General features: G+C 38.1%; 2 protein-coding genes across 2 annotated transcripts in view; one reads left to right on the top strand and one right to left on the bottom strand.

Annotated features, from left to right (window-relative positions):
* ANAPC10 (anaphase promoting complex subunit 10) overlaps positions 1 to 18,955 on the bottom strand; it is a 246,919-nt gene that overhangs the window by 45,156 nt on the left and 182,808 nt on the right. The window lies entirely within an intron of this gene.
* LOC107520348 (hedgehog interacting protein) overlaps positions 1 to 18,955 on the top strand; it is an 87,794-nt gene that overhangs the window by 37,993 nt on the left and 30,846 nt on the right. The window contains exons 5-7 of the mRNA XM_036233523.1: positions 16,617 to 16,768; positions 17,171 to 17,344; positions 17,964 to 18,107. Of these exons, the coding sequence (XP_036089416.1) occupies positions 16,617 to 16,768; positions 17,171 to 17,344; positions 17,964 to 18,107 (470 nt within the window). The remainder of the gene's footprint in view (positions 1 to 16,616; positions 16,769 to 17,170; positions 17,345 to 17,963; positions 18,108 to 18,955) is intronic.

The following is an 18,955-nucleotide window of genomic DNA, read 5'->3' on the forward strand; positions in this document are numbered from 1 at the left end:
GCTCACCTTCACCTGTGGTGAGATAAGACTTTCCCTGTACTGGATCAGTGAGAAGTTCTCCCCCCCCCCCCCCTGCTAAAATAAATTCAGAGTCTAAATATTAGAGCTTATGGGAAAAGGTTATGCCCCTCTGATGTATTTGATGAAACCTGAGGCTCTTTAGTTCTTTTGTTTTCCCGAGTCCATTTCATACTCTAAAAAACACAGGTTATGGGGAGCATGTTAGATGTCAAAGAAAGTATAAACTAGTAGACATTAATTAGCTCTGCCACATGAAACAGTTTCAGAATGGGATAAATGAGGAAATGCATCATCTAGGAAGTTATATGTAAGAATGAAGGGGTTGAGAATTCATTCTCATTACACAGAACTCAATTCTCCCATGTCTCCTATTCTGCATAATTCGTAATTACTTATAAATTGGATGTGCATAAGGGCCATACACATTTCATGGGTTTAAAGTGGGAGGACCAAAAACTACAAGTATAAATGTCATTGGAGCATTCATTTCTCCAACAAGTTTGGCGTGGCATCAATGTCATTTAGAGCCCTGCCATACCAGTAGGCAAATATCATTTGGGAACTGGTTTTAGATATTAAAACCATTTCAGTGACAGACAAATACCTTCCAAAGAGTTCGTCTTGCAAAAATGAAAAAATTTTTTCATAAATTGCTGGGTTAGGTCATAACAGTTGTCTCAGTCCACAGTATTTAAGCTATACCCACACACATGTGATTTACATAGTTTGACTTCAGAGGGCTTTCATTAATGTATTTTATTCCACCCAGGAGGTGTTCTTTATAATAAACAGGAAGCCTCACTAAATATAACCTGAAGTTTAAGCAGTGGAAAGGGACATAGATGATGTCGTGCATTATAAATATTTTTTGTACTTGCTAGTTTATTTCTAAGGAAATTATGAAAATGACATCATAATGATGACTGACTTTTATTAGTGTTTTTGCCGTGAAGCTCTAGACAAATAATTATGAGGAAAAAACAAATCGTCTAGTATTATCCCTTAATATGGGACCTGATGTTTTCTATTGACATTAATTCTAAGAAGTAAGCCTAAGACTATCGTGTTATCATTAGTTTTCTTTTATACATTTATCGTGAAAACTAACATAGTAGTAAAGCACAAAATTTCTTAAGGCTCATAATGGGAAATAATTACCTCTTGTTTTTGTCTGAACTACGGCTTGGGTTAGTCTACAACAATTTTAGACTGATATTTTATAGACCATCACGTCGCTCTCGGAGGAAGGCTGTTCATAACTGATTATTGTATATTTTAGCAATAAGCTCCTTTGTCCTACTAATACCAAGTGGTAGGCATTAACATTTTATTTTTACTGAAGTTTTATTCTAGTATCTTTTCTAAACTAACCTTTTTAAATGACTCGGTAAAATCAAGCCTGAGAAGAGTGTGGGGTATAGATATACATAATACGTGAGATGGAGCTTTAAGTCTTAGAGTCTCTTATTTTTATCCTCAACAAATATTCGCGTGCCTGTTAGGTGTTAGTTGCTGGGAGAGAGTTAAAGAATAATAAGGACTTGATTTCCATTCGGTTTCTTCTCTGTGGGGTAGGCAGAGCGGTAGGGACAGGCAACGCAAAAATGAGGAGATGCTGGTGTGGTGTCATAGCAATCTGTAGAAAGTGCTAGGAAGGAAAGAGAGGCGTGCTGAACTCAAGTCAGAGAAGACTGAGTAAGTTCTTCCAGGGCAGCGAGGTGGGGACCCAAACGCAGGGCTTAACCACGTGTAAAGGCTTACTTTTTAGGCGATGAGAGTCAGAATGTTTTGTTATCGTTCTGAGGAGGCAAGGTAAAATGATCAGATGTGTTTTTCATAAACCTGTGTGGAGGAAGTGAGGGTAATGCTCTTCGTACCATTGGACCCAGCCAATAGAAACAGAAGCCCTTGTCGGCAGAGAAAACACGAGCTGTCCTTTATGTTGTCCATGGTTTCCTTACCTCCATTTAGATTTAGTTCAGGAAATTTCTTGATCCACAGAAAGCTTAGCTTTACCTGTGTTTTTAACCAGCTCGACAGTGATGGATGCCAAATTCACTCCAGCATTATTCATAAGGGCAGTTCTGTCTCAGGCCCTGTCCTGCTCCTGTTCCAGAACGACTTGTGGTATTATACAAAATAACATTTCACTGTATATTCGAGGGTTCTCCAAAAACTTTTACATGTATCTGTGATAGTCTACTGCTTATCGTGCAATGGAAGGATTGCCAATTTTCCAATTAAAAAAAAACCTTTAAAATCATTTTTACAATAATGATATATGAGTTCCTGGATACATGGATTTCTAGTATTTGCAGCGACATGGCCTTATATTTTGATTATAAGTATAAGAAAAAAATCCTTAAAAAGTTTTGTATCATGCATATTAATCTTGATGGGTAATTTTACATTTCCTGATTCCCTGATTCCTGCTATCCAAGCTTAGAGGTGTAACATAAAAGGCAATATATTTTGCATCTGGAAATATTTAAGAAAGAGTAGAACAAGGCAGTTTGTTGATATGGCTGATATTTGTGTTCTTAATTAGGCCGATGAAATGCTGCTTCTAGAATTTTGCTTTGTTAACTACATGATGATTCTTGAAATATCTATGTAGTTTTTGCTAACGTGTTTGTGTTTACATTTTCCTTTTTTATATTCACACATTATATATAAATACAAGCTGAAGTATCTTTATTTACATAATTAAATAAATCTATGTAAATTTAGATGCCATATATAAAAAGGCCTTTTTAAAATTGGTTCCTTTAGTTGAAGATCTTCAAACATGCAGTGAGACAGCTGTCACGCACAAGAAGACTAGCGCCATCAGCAATGCCCCTTCCGAGACCAAAGAATCACACTCAATAAAGTGTCTCTCTGGGAGATGCCATCCTTTCTTTCCTTGGAATTTTCTTCCTCTCACACTCTGGTCCCTTGAAGTCTCGGCTTGAATGTACATCTTCAGAGAGGCCTTCCCTGACCCCTGGTCTAAATTAGATTCCCCCCAATACTCTTTCTCATAGCATCCTATTCTTTTCTTTTATAGTCCTCTTCAAAATGTAATCACGTATTTATTTGTAGGCTTACTCGTTTCCAGTTTTCCCCAGCTAGAATGCAGTAGTCTGGCCAGGGCATACAATAGTAACGGCTGGCTTCTACTGAGCACCAGCAGTGTGCCAGGGCCCATTCTGCAGCCTGTCCATGAACTGCTTCACAACGACCTGAGATAAGAAATGTCCCCCATCTTCACAGTGATAGCACTGAGATATGAGAGGCTGAGGAACTGTCCTATGTCAAAAAGCTAACGAGCCGAGGAGCCAAGTTGCAAACCTCGGCCATCTAAACCCCCCGAGTCCACACTCTCGAACACGAATGAATAGGAATTTGATGCACCAATAGGAGCTTGAAGCCCCCGGCTCCTCATATTTGCCCCCTGATGATTGAGCGGAGTGCTGGAATCTGAGATCGAGAACTGCATGGTGAGCGGGGATGCATAGCAATGCGGAGAATGGGCACTGGCAGTCAGCAAAGTGGGACTTGCGTAAACACTGCATTTGCCCTAGGATTTAGAACCGGGAACAAACTCGTGTCTGTGTGGAGAATTAAATAGGAAGTGTGAATGTGCCATCAGTTTTGTCCAGGTTGCTACATATGTTAAATTATTAACGTATTAGAAAACTAATCTGTCTTTCAGTGTTTGGCTCTTTGCTCAGTTAACTAAAATTATCAGCTCGTGTAATTCGAATATCAGAAATTCCCCCCAATTTTTTCGGTCCCAAATTATTTTATTCCTAGATATTTAAGGTAAATTTTCTCTTCTATCAAGAATTACAGGGGACACAACTTGCTTTGCATTGAAAATATCTACTGGCGAAACTTCCATGGACAGCCAGACACCGTCCTTCAAATAAATCTTCATTCATTTAAGACAAGGTTGTTTTTTTCCAACTTAAGAAATCCCAGCCCTCTTGTTAGTCTTTCTTCATAAATCCTGCTCTGATTTTACGATTACTTTCCTATCTTTAATATAGACATCAGATTTTTCAGATATTTATAATATATAGTTTCCACACTTATTTCATCATCCTTTCCTGATTATAGAGAACATGGAACTGCAAAGCTTTATATTTTAAATTTAACATAATTTAATATTAAAGATCAGTTTTAGAAGTATACATTAATTGCTTTTATTTAGAATTAGTATAAACATGTAATACATCAAATTTTAAAAAGAGTTGCTTAATTTGAATATCTGAGGCAGAGCAAATGTTTATTTTCTTAAATGTGGACTTATAACTAATGTTATTTTGGAATAAGAATGATTTTTTCATGTAAAAATAAATGTTTAGATTAATCTTTTTTAAAGTCTTTTTGTGTTGCTAGAATTCTGCATTTGATCATTTTGTAAAATAGTGATTAATGAAAAAATCAAAGATTCAAAGAATTTCTACTGTTTTGGCAAATTGCAAGTTGAATCAACATATAAATCATGTAAATACAAACTCTACTTAGAAAATAATTTTAAAAGTACCATAATTTTTATTTGACCTTGAAGTTCCAGAATCTATTGCATAACTTCTCAAGAGAAGTCACATAGAGGAAACCTCATATTTCCTTAAATTTATTAGTGCTCCTTGGTGGTCTAAACTGGTTTTTTTTTTTTTTTCAAGGTTTCTTTTCAAAGCAACAATCTTAATTGTTTAATGTTTGTTCTCATATAAGTCAATTTGAGTTCTTCTTTAGAGTAACAATAGGAAATATATAATAACAAAGAGCAGTGAAACATGACTAGGAAACTCAAGTATACTAGTGTTATATTTCTGTATAATGATGTGAAGATAATGCTTTTAGCCGCATGACCATCATATTAGCCACACATCATAAAAAACAAACTTCATAAAAGCAAGAGGTCAAATTCATTAAAAACAATTTGTCCCCTTTGCTATACTTAAGCATTTATCTTTAATATTATAATCTTTCTTTCATTGGAAGGACCCTGAATCTCCTATTTTCTGACAGGAAAAAATAAAAACAGTATTTTTCAAACTACAATTGCATAAATCAGATGAAACTATCAAGGAAACATGCTTTATATTTTTAAGTTTAATGTTTAAAACAAAAGGTCAGACTTTATACTTCAGAGATTTTAGCTTTCAAGATGGTAAATGAAATCATAAGTTCATTTTATTTCATTAGTTTTTAATAGAAAATTTAATATTCTTAATAATTCCATTAAAATTTTTACTTTTATTCTTATAAAAGTTTATAGTCTTTATGTACGCAAGGCTTTTATTAATAAACTATACAATTTTATATTTCTTTATTATAGATCAGGTCATTCTAAGAAAGATATTTCCAAGCTGCAAGATAATAGGACACCTTCTTTCTTATACCCATCAAGTAAAATAAACTTGGGAGGTTTGAAGAAATTAGTGCATTTTTAAATTGTCTTCTTTGTTCTAAAGTAATTATTTGCTGTTCTAACAAGGTTAGCCCCATATTTGTCAATTTAATAATTTTTTAAAAAACATTTGTACTTTAAGAATGATTCTAAGAAGGAAATCCTTAAGAGAGTAAGAAAAGGAAAAACTGAAACTCCCCTAACATAAACAAATATTTCTTCTGTAGCATCATGTAATCTTTGGGGACATGTATCTTTTTAATGAATGTGCACATTCTCACACACTTCCTGAATGATCTTATATTCTTCTTTCGTTTCTAATAGGACATCCAAATTTGATCTAAACTCAGTATATCTTAACTGAGTTTATATGCTTATATACAGTTATATAAATATGTGTTATATTACTCAGTATTGCTCTGAGATAATTTTCGCAACTGTTTGATAATATCAAGAATGCATATTTTTCTGTCATAAATCTTGGAAGTGCATTTTTACATAGAGTTTTTTTGGGTTGGGGAGAAAATATCATTGTGATTTGCCATCGTTATTATTAGAGAACACAAAAATGTTGGGGTTGATTTGTTTTATCCCTTTTTTTTTGTTTACTAAAGAGATTATGTTTAACTTCACAGTATTCGAACACTGTGTGTGTGTGTGTGTGTGTGTGTGTGTGTGTGTGTGTGTATTTTTTTTAAACTGATAAAAAAAAGTAATATACCTTCAGTGGCCAAGTATGTTTGTTTCAACTCTGGAATAAAAATTCAGACTACCTTAGCTCTTGCAAATCATTCACTAATAAGCTACTGGCAACATGGACCATCTAAAGCTCCCAAAGAGATGTAGACAGATCTTTACCACAACTATGTGGTGATCTCAGTGCTAAATCTAAGTATCAATGAGCCTTTCCATGCTCGCAATTTTCTGGAGTCCAAAAGTTCTTTGTTTGGATGATAGAACCAAGATATGTTTCTCCTATATCGTTTAAATGCATTCCTCATTCGACTAAACTGTCAGGCGGCTACACATTCCCTGCCTCCAAATTACATTTCCTTCCAAAATCTTATTTTATGTATGGATCGATCGAACTTAAGGATGGCGCTTACCTCTCTGTCTGTTGTAATAGCCATGTTGTCGGTTCAAATACCACATCAGAATTTACAGAGACATTACATTTACCGCCTTCTTTAATTTTCTGAGTGACCTTCTAAGAGGGAGGAAAGATATCTACCAAGGAGTTTTCATTTGCCTCTCTTATTAAATAACCAAGTAAACACCTTAAAAGGATCGTTGAATGTTCTGCTTTTTTGTTTGTTTGTTTAGTGGTATGCTAGTTTTATAAATATGTCTAGAAATCCAGCAAGAAATACTCTTTCCCTGGTGTTTAGTTAATGATTTATTAATTATTTTAAACTCCTCTTTAATCCACAGAAAGATTTGGGTGCTCCACGTTGAAAGGAACAGGTATGACAAAATTTTAAAACAAGATTTAAAAAAGGGAAGAGCACAATAATAATGGAGGGAAAGAATATAAGAGATTTGGAGAACGATAGAAATATTCTACGTGGCGGTCACGAGCGTGTGGGGGAGCTCGTTGCGCTTGTCTCTTCACAGGCCACAGTCAGTGTGACACTAAGTTGCCCATTTGACATTGGCCATGGTGAGAGTATTTACACCGTGGACATGCAGCCAATCGGGACATTTTTCCCTCTAGATACTTTGTCAGCACATTTCCCTAAAACCTAAATTAAACTTTGTGTTAAAATAACTGAGATATAAGCTTCATTGTATCTCATAAACGTTAAAGTAATGGAATCATATAACTTAAAATGACATGAAGTTAAAACAACTGAAATGTAAGCTTCGCTTTAGTCCCCCGTAGAAGTTTGTACACCTAAGTAAAACTGCTTCGGCACCACCTAAAATCACGAACAGTGGCCACTGGTGAGGGAACACAATCTGTTCTTTGTTTATCTCTTCACTTAGGAAATATTTGGTGGGGTGAAGTAACAGTAATTTATGTTATTTGTCCTGCAATCACAGACAATCTCTGCTTTGCCACGTCTGGTTGTGTATTCTGAGCGAGTTAATCAAATTCTCTATCTGAAAATTGTAATAGAAAATAGCATTAAACTCTAGAGTTGTTATAACATTTAAGAAGATAGTGCTTGCAAATTATTTAGCCTCCTCCCTGGCACATAGTAAGAGCTCAATACATGTTACCTTTTATGACAAGGTTTCCACTATAGATGAGCTCTTTATAAGACATCAGATGAGGTCCCTGTCTTCAAGAAGCTTGTAGTCTAGTGGAGAAATGATCTAGTTGTTAATTTATATATCTGAGATTTTGCTGTAATATTTTTACCCTTTTACAATTCGGTCTAGAAATGTGAAGCTTTTTAAACTTCAAGGTCTAAGAAGTACTAAACTTGTAGGTTGTAATAGAAGCATGTAGTGTAGTTACAAACCTTTTTTTAATTGCCATTTTTATTCGTTTTAAATTCTCATGCACATTCTTATAGTTTTTGTTCAACTTTTATTTTATGTTGCCTAAACCCACAAGCCTAAGAGCTTTGCTTTCTATAAGCGTTATCAACTTTTCTAGAAATCTTCTATAAAAAGTGTTTAGTGCTAGGATTTTGTTTTTGAGAAGAGTTTACACTTTTAATAGTCTTATTATTTTGTTACTTTATTATTTCAAATAGATGTTTCACAGTTTAATTTTATTGAAGCGTCTTTTCGGGAAGATTTTTTAGAGAACTGAACTTTGGAATATCACAGGGATTAAAACTTGGCACATATTGAGATGAGTAGTCTCTAGTATTCAAGCTATTCCCTGATATCATCTTAGATTCCTTGGGCAGCATATACTCAAGGCTCTGACAGCAGCTAACCACTGCCTACAAGTCAATCCATTATCTAATATGCCAAACTGTATCAAATATCACAGTTCAGATAGGTAAAAAGCTTAGGGAAAAATAGAAATATGAACGTTAATTCCACTTGACAAATACAAACTTTATATAAAATAAAATCGTGTATATATGTATATAAACTAGTGTAACCATAATCATTTTTAAGTGTATAATTGAGTATGTACGACACTTGCCCTATACACATGAGACATCAAAAGAACAATAGGCTATGGAATAAGCAGGAGCTGGGAAGCTGGATATTCTAGAAAATAACGACTCCTAGTATCTTCCTTCTGTGTAGGTCATAGCTTAAACCCAATGTGACTAGTGTATTTTATTTATGTTTGAAAAGAGCGGGGCAAGAGAATTGTTGAAGAAAACAAGGGTGACTTTCAGGTACCTCGCCTTCATCTAGAAGCCTTCATTCATTCTCCCAGCTGTACTCTTCTAGTCTGGCTTTCCATTTCAGTTGCTACCTCTGGGAGATAAAAACAGATCTGACAGGGACTGATTGCTACATACCAGCAATTATATACTCTGAGACACCTCTTAAAAACTCTGAATTGCTGGGTATCTTCCAGCAGCTCTTAAATGCATTTGAAGAAGGACACTTTTTGGGGGCGGGGGTTGGGAGATGGGAGGGGTTCAGGGCAGTGAAGTGGAGGTGAGTGTGGAGGCTGCTAGCATTTAAAAATCATTTATACTTTCCTAGAGAACTGGAGCAGCGGGTACATACGATCAAGCAGAAGCGAGGTCTCGAAGACGTAACTGAGCCTCGGCGTTCCATTATGTGAAAGACTTAACTGAAAGAAAAGCCAAATCTGGAAAAACAGAGGACATTTTAAGGAAAATGGGGAATTAGTACTCTAAGTGAGAGGTCCTGAGTATATTGCAGCTGGTTTTATCCTCCAAGACTGAATAATAAAATGACATAAGATATTTTATACGGATGTTAAGTTCCCAGGGAAGATCCATATGAACAGAAGACTTAGATTATTCCAAGTGTTCTTTAAATTTAACTTCTTCGAGACAGTCGATCATGAACTCCTTCTCTCTAGAAAAGAGGATGGGCCAAAAACACCCTCAGGGTTTTGTTTCGGTGTGTTTTCTGGCACCAAATATGAAGATTATTTTCACTCACCAGCCAGTCGTCCAATACCAATTGGGCCTCCAACAATTCAATTTAGTTCTAACGTTAACTACCTGGAGTTAGCCCAGACCTCCCCCCCCCCCCGCCCCCAACCCAGATTAAGGGCTCAGCCCCACAGCTACTTTTGGACACGAGCCACAAATGGGGTACCCCAGCTACCCACATTTCTGCTCAGCTGACTGCAAATTCAGGGGTTTCTAGAAGACCCCCTTGGACTCAATAATTTACTTGAACAACTCCCAGAACTCAGGAAAGTGTTTTACTTACTATTACTGGTTTATTTTGAAGACTACAATTTAGAAATAGCCAAATGGAAGCAAGGCAAAAGGGCTTGGGTGAGGGGGGACACACGAGTGGCCGTGCCCTCTTCAGGTGTGCCACTCTCCGGGTACGGCATGCGTTGACCAGCCCAGAAGCTCCTGAACCCCCTCATTTAGGGTTTTCATGGAGGCGTCGTTGCTTAGGTACAGTTGATTAAATCAGCGGCCATTGGTGATTGAGCTCAGCCTGTGGTTCCTACTGCTCCCAGCAGGTTGGTGGGAGAGGTTGGGGTGGTAATGCTGAAAGTTCCAATCCTCTAGTCACATTTTTTGGCTCCTCTGGCTACCAGCCCCCATCCCTGCACTCTCTAGGGACCCACCAAGGGTCGCCTCATTAGCATAAACTCCAGTAAGGCTGACAGGGGTTCATTATGGATAACAAAAGACACTCCCACCACTCAGGAAATCCCAATGATTTTAGGAGCTCTGTGCCAGGAACTGGGGACAAAAACCAAATATATTTTTCATTCTATCACAGAACTGAATCCTGCAGCAATGCGCATAAGCTAATTGGGAATCCTCGGGGAACTGACTCCTCTTCCGAGGCCAAATCAGACTTTGGAACTAGCGAAAAGCAATGCCGCTCACCTTTTCAAGGAGTTGTGAAGAAATTAATACTCTATAGTGTTTCAAAACTAATGAACAAAGCAAAATAATACAGTTCTGGTGAGCTTCAAATCCTCCAGTTAGTAGAACTTCTAACTGACATTTAACTTTTTCTTCTTTACAACACGGAAGCCTTGCTCCTGACCGAGTTCATATATGAAAGCGTCACACGTCCACAAGTTATCCGATGGTCTTTTCTTCTGCCTTCTGGATTCTGAAAGGTGCTTTCATCTCACTCGGAAGTAAAAGCTTACGATGACAGGCCAGAGCCTCCCCTGGGGATCTCCTTGAAAACCTAGGTGACCTTTACCAGCCAGCTCTTTCAGGGTGCTCACTTTAGGACATAGATGGCTCAAGTCCTAAGTGGACCCTTTTTAAACAACAGATTAATATATCCATGTAGAAGGCAGAATAATGCCCCTCTCTGATAGATGTCCTCATCATAATCTCCAGAACCTGTGCCTATGTGATATTACCTTACATGGCAAAGGGAAATTAAGGTCGCAGTGGAATTAAGATTGTTCAACACTGCATGGGGAGATTTTCCTGGATTACTTGGGTGGGTTCCATGTCATCACAAATTCTGAAAAGTAGAAGAGAGAGCAGAGGCAGTCAGAGATAAGAGATATGCTATATGATAAGGACTCAATCCACTGTTGTTAGCTTTGAAGATGAAGAAAAGAAGACACAAACCAATGAATTAAATGACTTCTGTGAGCTGGAAAAGGATAGGAAATGGATTATTAATCCCCAAGAGCCTTCAGAAAAAAACACAGCCCTGCTGGCACATTTATTTTAGCCCAATGAGATCCCAGTGGACTCTAACCTACAGATTTTAAGATAATAGATTGGCGTGGTTTTAAGCCACTAAGTTTGAGGTGAATTTTTACAGTAGCAATAGAAAACTAATGCAACCTGGTATTGTGTTGGAACTAACAATTCTAAAACAAACTTATTTCTCATTTTTGAACAGCAAAAGGTTCCGGGCTTAGGGAAGCAAAAGTTCCCAAGAGGAGGGCCCCCGTGTAGGTCTCTAACTCCTGTGTCCCTCTCCTGATGGGTACCAGCAAAATGTAGACACATGAATGACAATTCATAGAGGAAATGTGGTGACCTGACTAATAATTAAAGTATAAATTTTATAGAGAACTAAAAATACCACCACTCTGTTCTCGTGTTAATTCTTCAAAACCCCTTCATTAGTAAGCAAAGGACAGCCCTACTCGAGGTCTTCATACCGGCGTGCTAGGTCATGTACATAAAATAAATTAGAAGGTGGTCTTACTAGTTGTAGAAACTGCCTAATTCTTCATATAATTTAGCTTTTCTATAGCCAAGCTTTTTTTCTTTTCCTTACCAAGTTTCGAGTGGAGACACCTCAGGTGCTAACATGCTAATTAGCCTTTGTGTCAAAGTTACTAGGAGTGTTTATTTACTTTCTTTAATATTTGTTCTTTGGGCCATGCACTTTTCGAAGGGTGTAGCATTGTTTAACTTCCCCACCAATCAGCATCATAAAGAAGTGTGATGGGAAGGAAATCACTGAGAGCTGCACTTTGTTTCCTGCATCCACATATAAACTGCTTGAGGACAGGGATTGGTTTTTAGTGCTTGTCCTAGCCCTAGCACCAAGCTTAATGCCTAACACATAGTCTTTCAATAAATTGAATGTTCAGTACAAACTTTTTTTTGGACAAAGTGGTAACGAGGAGTATCTTGCATTTAGCATTGCATTACTTGAGTCTTTCATTGCTTTCTTAATGCCATAGGCTGTTTTATAGACGGCTGAACTTGAAGCCAGTCACTTGCCAAAAGGTCACTAAGAAAAACTACATAAAAATGAGAAATGGTGCTTCCGGATCGGTGTTGCCCAGTCATTTCCTAAAATATGCAAGTCAGACTTCCCTGAAAGAGACTTGAGGCAAATTCTAAAGAGGCTAGAAATCAGGAAAAATTAACTTTAACCGTCTTGAAAGTATGAAGGGAATGTATTTTTTAAAAATAGTATCACAATGAAAGACCATGCCCTACAATTTCTCTTAAAAAAGAAAAAAAAAATGCTTTTTGTTATAATCATTTTGTAATTACCTCTCTTTTTCAATTACTAGATAAATCATTTTCTTCAAAGAGTATGAATATTCTTTGTCAATTTGGTAGAACTTTGATCTGTTCACCAGGGAAGACTATATATATCCTCAAATTATAAGACTAGATCCAATCTTGTACTTACATTAAAAGTCATCAATACTCCGTTTTCTGGTTTTGCCTCTTTTCTCTTGTCCCTATGAAATGTTTCCAGAGAGCTGATGATAATTGAATGCAGTTTACTTATTCAGAGCCCCTAAGGGCGTGTGTGTGTGGGGGGGGGTAGTATGTTTTACTCTGAAACATGGGTCACTCTCAAGGTTATAAAGTGTATACGGACATTATTTTCAAATCATCCCACTACCTGATTTTGAGGAGTCGTTTATGCTTGGTGTCAGGCTGTCTAGAAGTGGATGTAGTTTTGGGAGGGCTGAGCAAGTGGGAAGGGAGGGTTTCATGGTAGCCAATGATACTCGGGAGACGTTTCAATCGGTGAGCTTAAGAAAAAAAATAAAAAAAGCATTATCCAGACAGAAAAAAACCCTAATCCGTTGCAAATTACTTGCCACTCGTTTGGTCCTGCAGTGATTGCATTCCCAGAAGCATAACGTGCTCTCAGAGCATTCAGTGTTAATAACGATGAACAAAGCATAATGTGCGTATTTGGACAAATTGCTGCTTTTCACATGGGTGAAGATAAACATTTTGGACACTGGTTAACAGTTTTCAAAAGTATAATTTTCGAAGTTAAACTGTCTTTTTGAAAGGCACGGCTTCCTTTTGCCATTCGCCATTCGATTAATGTGTTTTTTTCTCCCTTTTTCAGCAGCTTGCCTGAACTAATCTCTAAGGGTTCATTCTCTCCAGATGCTCACTAGAAACAGTTCAATAATTTGACATTTCTGCAAGAAGGGCATGATTTTAATTCCATCAAACTACACGTAATGAGGGGGAAAGGATGGGAAGGAGTAAGAAGAGAGTCAGTCAGTCAGATGGGCATGAGGGCCGTCCGTGAGCCGGCCGAGCGGGTCTTCTGGCCAGTCCCACCTCTGGCAGTAGCGCTCGGGCTCCGGCCGCGGCAGCGTCTGGTGCTGAAGACCACAGCTGCCTTGCCACGGGCAGCCCGGAGGCCTCAAACGTCTGGTGGCATTTCTGGTGTTGTGGACTCTGACCCTGGTCCAAAGTTAAACCTTCGAAACCAAATCAACATACTTCTCCTATGAGTCTTGAAAAATGATCCAAACTTCAAAGATAGGTTTACATGCGAGAGGTGGATCATGATTTATCAGTAACAAGCTTTAAATAGACAACATAGCTCTAAAGGCTTATTTGAGTAAAACGTGAGCCTATCGATACTTGCCTCTCCTGACAGCCGTACTATAGCCCTCCTTCCCTGGCTCCAGACATTTAGGAGTCGAGTTATCCTCTATAATTTAAAAAGCCAATTTCAAGAGACACCCTAGGATGTCCACGTAATGCATTAAATTTTTCATTCATATAGTTAGAAAAGCATTTCTCTGAAAGAACAGTAATTAGTCATGTTTCTAAACCAACCAGAACACTCATTCGCACCTGGATATTGACTTTAAAAAATATGAAATCACATGTGATGTGTAAACCAAATGTAAAGAATAGAAAGAATGGAATAGGTATGCACATGTATGTACATGTGATGGACATGTATATTTGGAGGAAAATGCTAAGACCATTAGTGAATTTGGGTAAATATAGAACTTATTTATACTACTCTACGATTTCTCTGTAATGTTGAAATTATCTCTTTAAAACTTAAATAGTATACTGCATATAAAAATATGAAATCATATGTAATGATTAAACAAATGTAAATCCTATAACCTGAAAATTTCAAACTTACGGACATTTTTTAGATTGCTGTTTTGATTGATTTTCTTGTTGTTCAGATGTCTGTTTCTACTTCCACATTTTGGTACTTGAATAAATGTCAACGATGTCCCCAGATTCATTCATGCCCTCAGTGAGTCTCTAAAGTGAATGACTATCTTCTGTCACATGTGGATTTGTGTACATCTCTTTTTCCATCAGTCTTCCTACAATTCATAGATTCTACATTTCTAATTCATGAAGAGCGACCAATACAGTTTTAACCCATGTTGCTATCCAACTCGAATTTAATTTCATATGATTTGGTTAAAAACTACAAAAGAACTACTTCCAACAAAAGCTTCTGATAATGGAATATTTGTGAAGGGTGCATGCGGTCAGCACTTACCCTGCACCAAGAGCCTGGAAAGGAGATCTACGGAGAAAAGGAAGTAATCACAAACTAAACCCCACTCCCAGGCCTCCTTATAGGTCAGTCGAGGAGGTTAAAGTATGCAGTGGCTTTTCTACAATCAAATCTTAGTTACATATCCCAGCTTTCAATGTCTCACAAGAAAGGAAGAGAGGTTTTCTTAGTGAAGATTTAAGAAGAAACACAGCAACATCTGAAAGCTTATTCAATATTAAAATCATCATAGCGAGATAATCTGAAAAAGAGGCTCATTTATAAATCATAGTCATTAGAGCCTTACCTTTCAATGAGATTGTTCTTTTGACTAAAGTTAATTTCAGTATATTGTAACATGCTAATGAAGAGTTTCACTTTTTTTACATTTGAATAATGGTTTAGGAGTTCTGGTATATTTACTTCCACTTTCTTATTTATACACTCTCAAAAGCCTGACTGTTTGGTTTCCACTTTGAATGGCATGTATCTGAAAGCAGTTTTTCTCTAATCCAGGCAATCCATCAAAAAGTGTTGATTAAAAGTGAGCTTTTCATGCCTAGAACTTTAAATTCTCAAATCCATGCAGAACACAAGCTACAAACGATTTTTTATGCTTTTGCTAGTAGCACTTGCTCTTCTGGTAATAAAAACACGAGAGTATTTCCATTACTGACAATTGGAGTATTAGAGATTTGTCCCCAACCTCTTCTAAGGAGTAATCGATAGCTTTCTGCCATAGGAGGTGTGTTGTTAAATGAAATAGCACGTATAAGGTGATGCACTAGTGGCTGTTGCGACATTCGACTTCTCTCCCTTTTTTCGCCATTGTGGATAATGTATCGGACTCCAGAGAAAGCGCTTCCTGGTTTGCTAGAATGTGGACTCAAGTCTCTGATCTCGATAATTTTAAATACTTTGATTTCGTTATAGAAATTCCTAGACTAATTGTGGGATAAAACCAATGCTAGGGCCATGTTGAGTTTCAGCTCAATTAGCAGAAAATAAAGATAAAATGCCTTTCTATTTAAGAACATGATGATGTTTTAATCGTTACAGCATTTGGCATGCCTACCGTACACAATCCTTGACATCCGCATAATAACAAAGGGAAGTTGTTTGGGACTTGTCTTTTATTTCCTAGGGTACACTTGCCTCTCCAGTATTTCTTTCACCTCCATCCCAGCCCTGACTTTTAGCTCTCCTCCCATTTCCCCATCCATCCTTCTGTAAAGAAAAACTCTGTACAGTGAAGGGATACATGTAAAAATACCTTCTTTCTATGTAGATGGACCGAGGCTGCTTATGACCTAGCTATGAGGAGCAGACCACCATGATTGCGACAACTGATGTAGATGCCTCTGGGCTAAAACAAAGGTTTACATATTACACAAGCAATTTAACTGTTTTCTAAACATATTGCCAAGACAGTGGGAGTTGGCAGCCCACACCAGTGTTTTAGGTTTCGGAGACTTGCATTAGAAGTGATTGCTGATTACAAACCTTTTTATTTGTCTTCTCCGGACTACAAACAACCTAGTAACCCAGTAGAGAATTCTCCGCAGCACTTAAACTTGTCTTCCTAGCCTCCCAAGATTACGGACACAAATCACTTGACAGAAGTGGTCTAAGAGTCTTGTGCATAGATAACCGCGCAAGACAATTGGTTTGTTCTAAGCCTTAAAGAGTGCCACAAAGGGAAATGTTTTATAATCCTTTTTTGTGCAGTAGGCAAGGAGGAAAAGAAAAGAGTTTGGGGCAAAGATTATCCAGAAGAAAGAAAGAGACTCTTTTCGGGCTTCCAGTTGAAACACAATAAAGAACATAATTAACTTCGCAATTCTTTGTGTTTTTCATTTGACTGCAGGGAGGAGATGAAAGAGGACTGCTAAGCCTTGCATTCCACCCCAATTACAGGAAAAATGGAAAGTTGTATGTGTCTTATACCACCAACCAAGAGCGGTGGGCTATCGGGCCTCATGACCACATTCTTCGAGTTGTGGAATACACAGTATCCAGGTATCACCGAATGCGTGGAGGCATAGCTATTTTTTTAATCTTTTTTTCCTCTATATCTCTTCCTAGTTTTCTGTTTAGAAATTACAAATAAATAGCCATCGAGTGGCAATGATTAAACCATCACCTCCCTCTCGTTTAAAAGCCCATGCGTCTTTAAGAGGAACTGGTGAAAGAGATAGCTTTGAGACTTTCCCTCAGTTATCTTGCAGCGTAAATGCTACTTCCGAGGCTTAGAAAATAATGCAATTCTTCGGTAATTTTTAATTAGCCCCGTTTCAAGCATGCGTTTCCTTATTTGCAGACTAGCTCCCCCACCCCCCCTTCCGTGTGTACTATTTACTTTCTGGTGGATTCACCTCACATCTTTAACAATTGTGGTTTTGTTTCCACCCCACAATGTAGAAAAAATCCCCATCAAGTTGATTTGAGAACGGCCAGAGTGTTTCTCGAAGTCGCAGAACTCCACAGAAAGCATCTGGGAGGACAGCTACTCTTCGGCCCCGATGGCTTCCTCTACATCATCCTAGGTGATGGCATGATCACACTGGATGACATGGAAGAAATGGATGGGTTAAGGTAAAAAAAAAAAAAAAAAAAAGAAGGTTCCTCTGTAAAATGTTTGCAGAGCCAGGAAAAAGGGTTGGATCCAGTGAGTGAAGAACAATCTCTCTTTTATCACACTGGTTAAATATTTAACTTTGGTTATCCATGTCTGCGTTTATAAAATGAAGAGGAATTCAACAGTATGCTCCTGTAACACTTTTGGAGGTCGCCAAGCTGAGATGTCCTGAACCAAGTTAGCGCTGTGCAGTGCATGCTGCACGCAGCCCTGAAACGCAGGGGCCGCTCGTCTTGCCGTCCACGCTGCCTTCGGCACGGTGGGCTAGCGTGTTCCAGTGGAGCTTCTCGGGGGATGGGAAATACCTGGGCTGGCAAAATAATTAACAGGACAGATGCAAAAAGCAGTGGCGTTACTGACGCCACAGCCTTCAGCCACCATCGAGCTATGCCTCGGTGCAGCCCCTCGTCTGAAACCAAGCTTCCCCCCGTTTCGTTTCCCACCATAGGGAATCTGGAACTCGAATGATTGTGTCTCAAATAGTGGGATGGTCCATCGAGCAGCCTCCCTGCACTTAGCGTAGGTGCAATGTGTAACAAAAACAGAACGCGCTTATATCATCCTCCAATTTCTCAGTGACTTCACAGGCTCGGTGCTCCGGCTGGACGTGGACACAGACATGTGCAACGTGCCTTATTCCATCCCAAGGAGCAACCCGCACTTCAACAGCACCAACCAGCCCCCCGAAGTGTTTGCGCACGGCCTCCACGATCCAGGCAGGTGAGAACGCCAGCCTGTCCTCTCGCCTGCTTTCCAGCTGGGCTGGGATTCAGGAACCAGGGAAAGAAAGCGGGGTCTAGACACAGAGCGGCCAAGAGCAGAGTTCAAGGCCGCGCCTCTCAAATCTCGCCGGCTCCCTGTCCGAGCCAGTGCGCAGTACTGTCTTCTGGGAATGCATGAAGCAGATTCGGAAAGCAGATTAGATGTAGAAAAGGACAAGTTCATGGAGAAAAATCGCCTTCAAGGTTTAGAGGGCTATTATTAGATAAACACTGTTGGACTTCAATCTAAATAATCAGAGAGATTAATAAACCTTTTAATTTCTCTCCTTAAACCCCTCTAAATGATACTTTCCTTACAGATTAGATGGGGTTGGTAATAGCTACCTTGCCAGGGGTCTGTAATGATTAAATACGTATCTATAAAGCAAAGCATGAACTAGAGTGTCTGACACCCCTGGTCAATTTTAAACAAATTATAATTCTTGGTATCATAGTTTCACTTAATATATGTGATATAATATCAATATCATCCTTTTCCTTAAAAAAAAAATTACAAATACTAAAGGAATTCATATCGACTACTTAACTATAAAAAACAAATCTTAAAGAAAGGAACAGTACGAACTATGTAGAGTGAGAAATTTGGGGTACATTCAAAACAGCTGTGAAATGTTATAATACAGCGATTCTGTGATGAAAGCTTCATCTAGCCTGTGGTCTGCCAGTCAGACTAAGGGATAGATCTCTGGCCACATTCATTCATTCACTAGCTAAGGTATTATTGCTATTTAATGTTTATTGAGTGTTCACTGTGTGCAAGGTGAGTATTTTTCAAACTTTTTATTT

Source organism: Rousettus aegyptiacus, unplaced genomic scaffold (assembly GCF_014176215.1).
Source record: "Rousettus aegyptiacus isolate mRouAeg1 unplaced genomic scaffold, mRouAeg1.p scaffold_m13_p_16, whole genome shotgun sequence".
Lineage (NCBI taxonomy): Eukaryota > Metazoa > Chordata > Mammalia > Chiroptera > Pteropodidae > Rousettus > Rousettus aegyptiacus.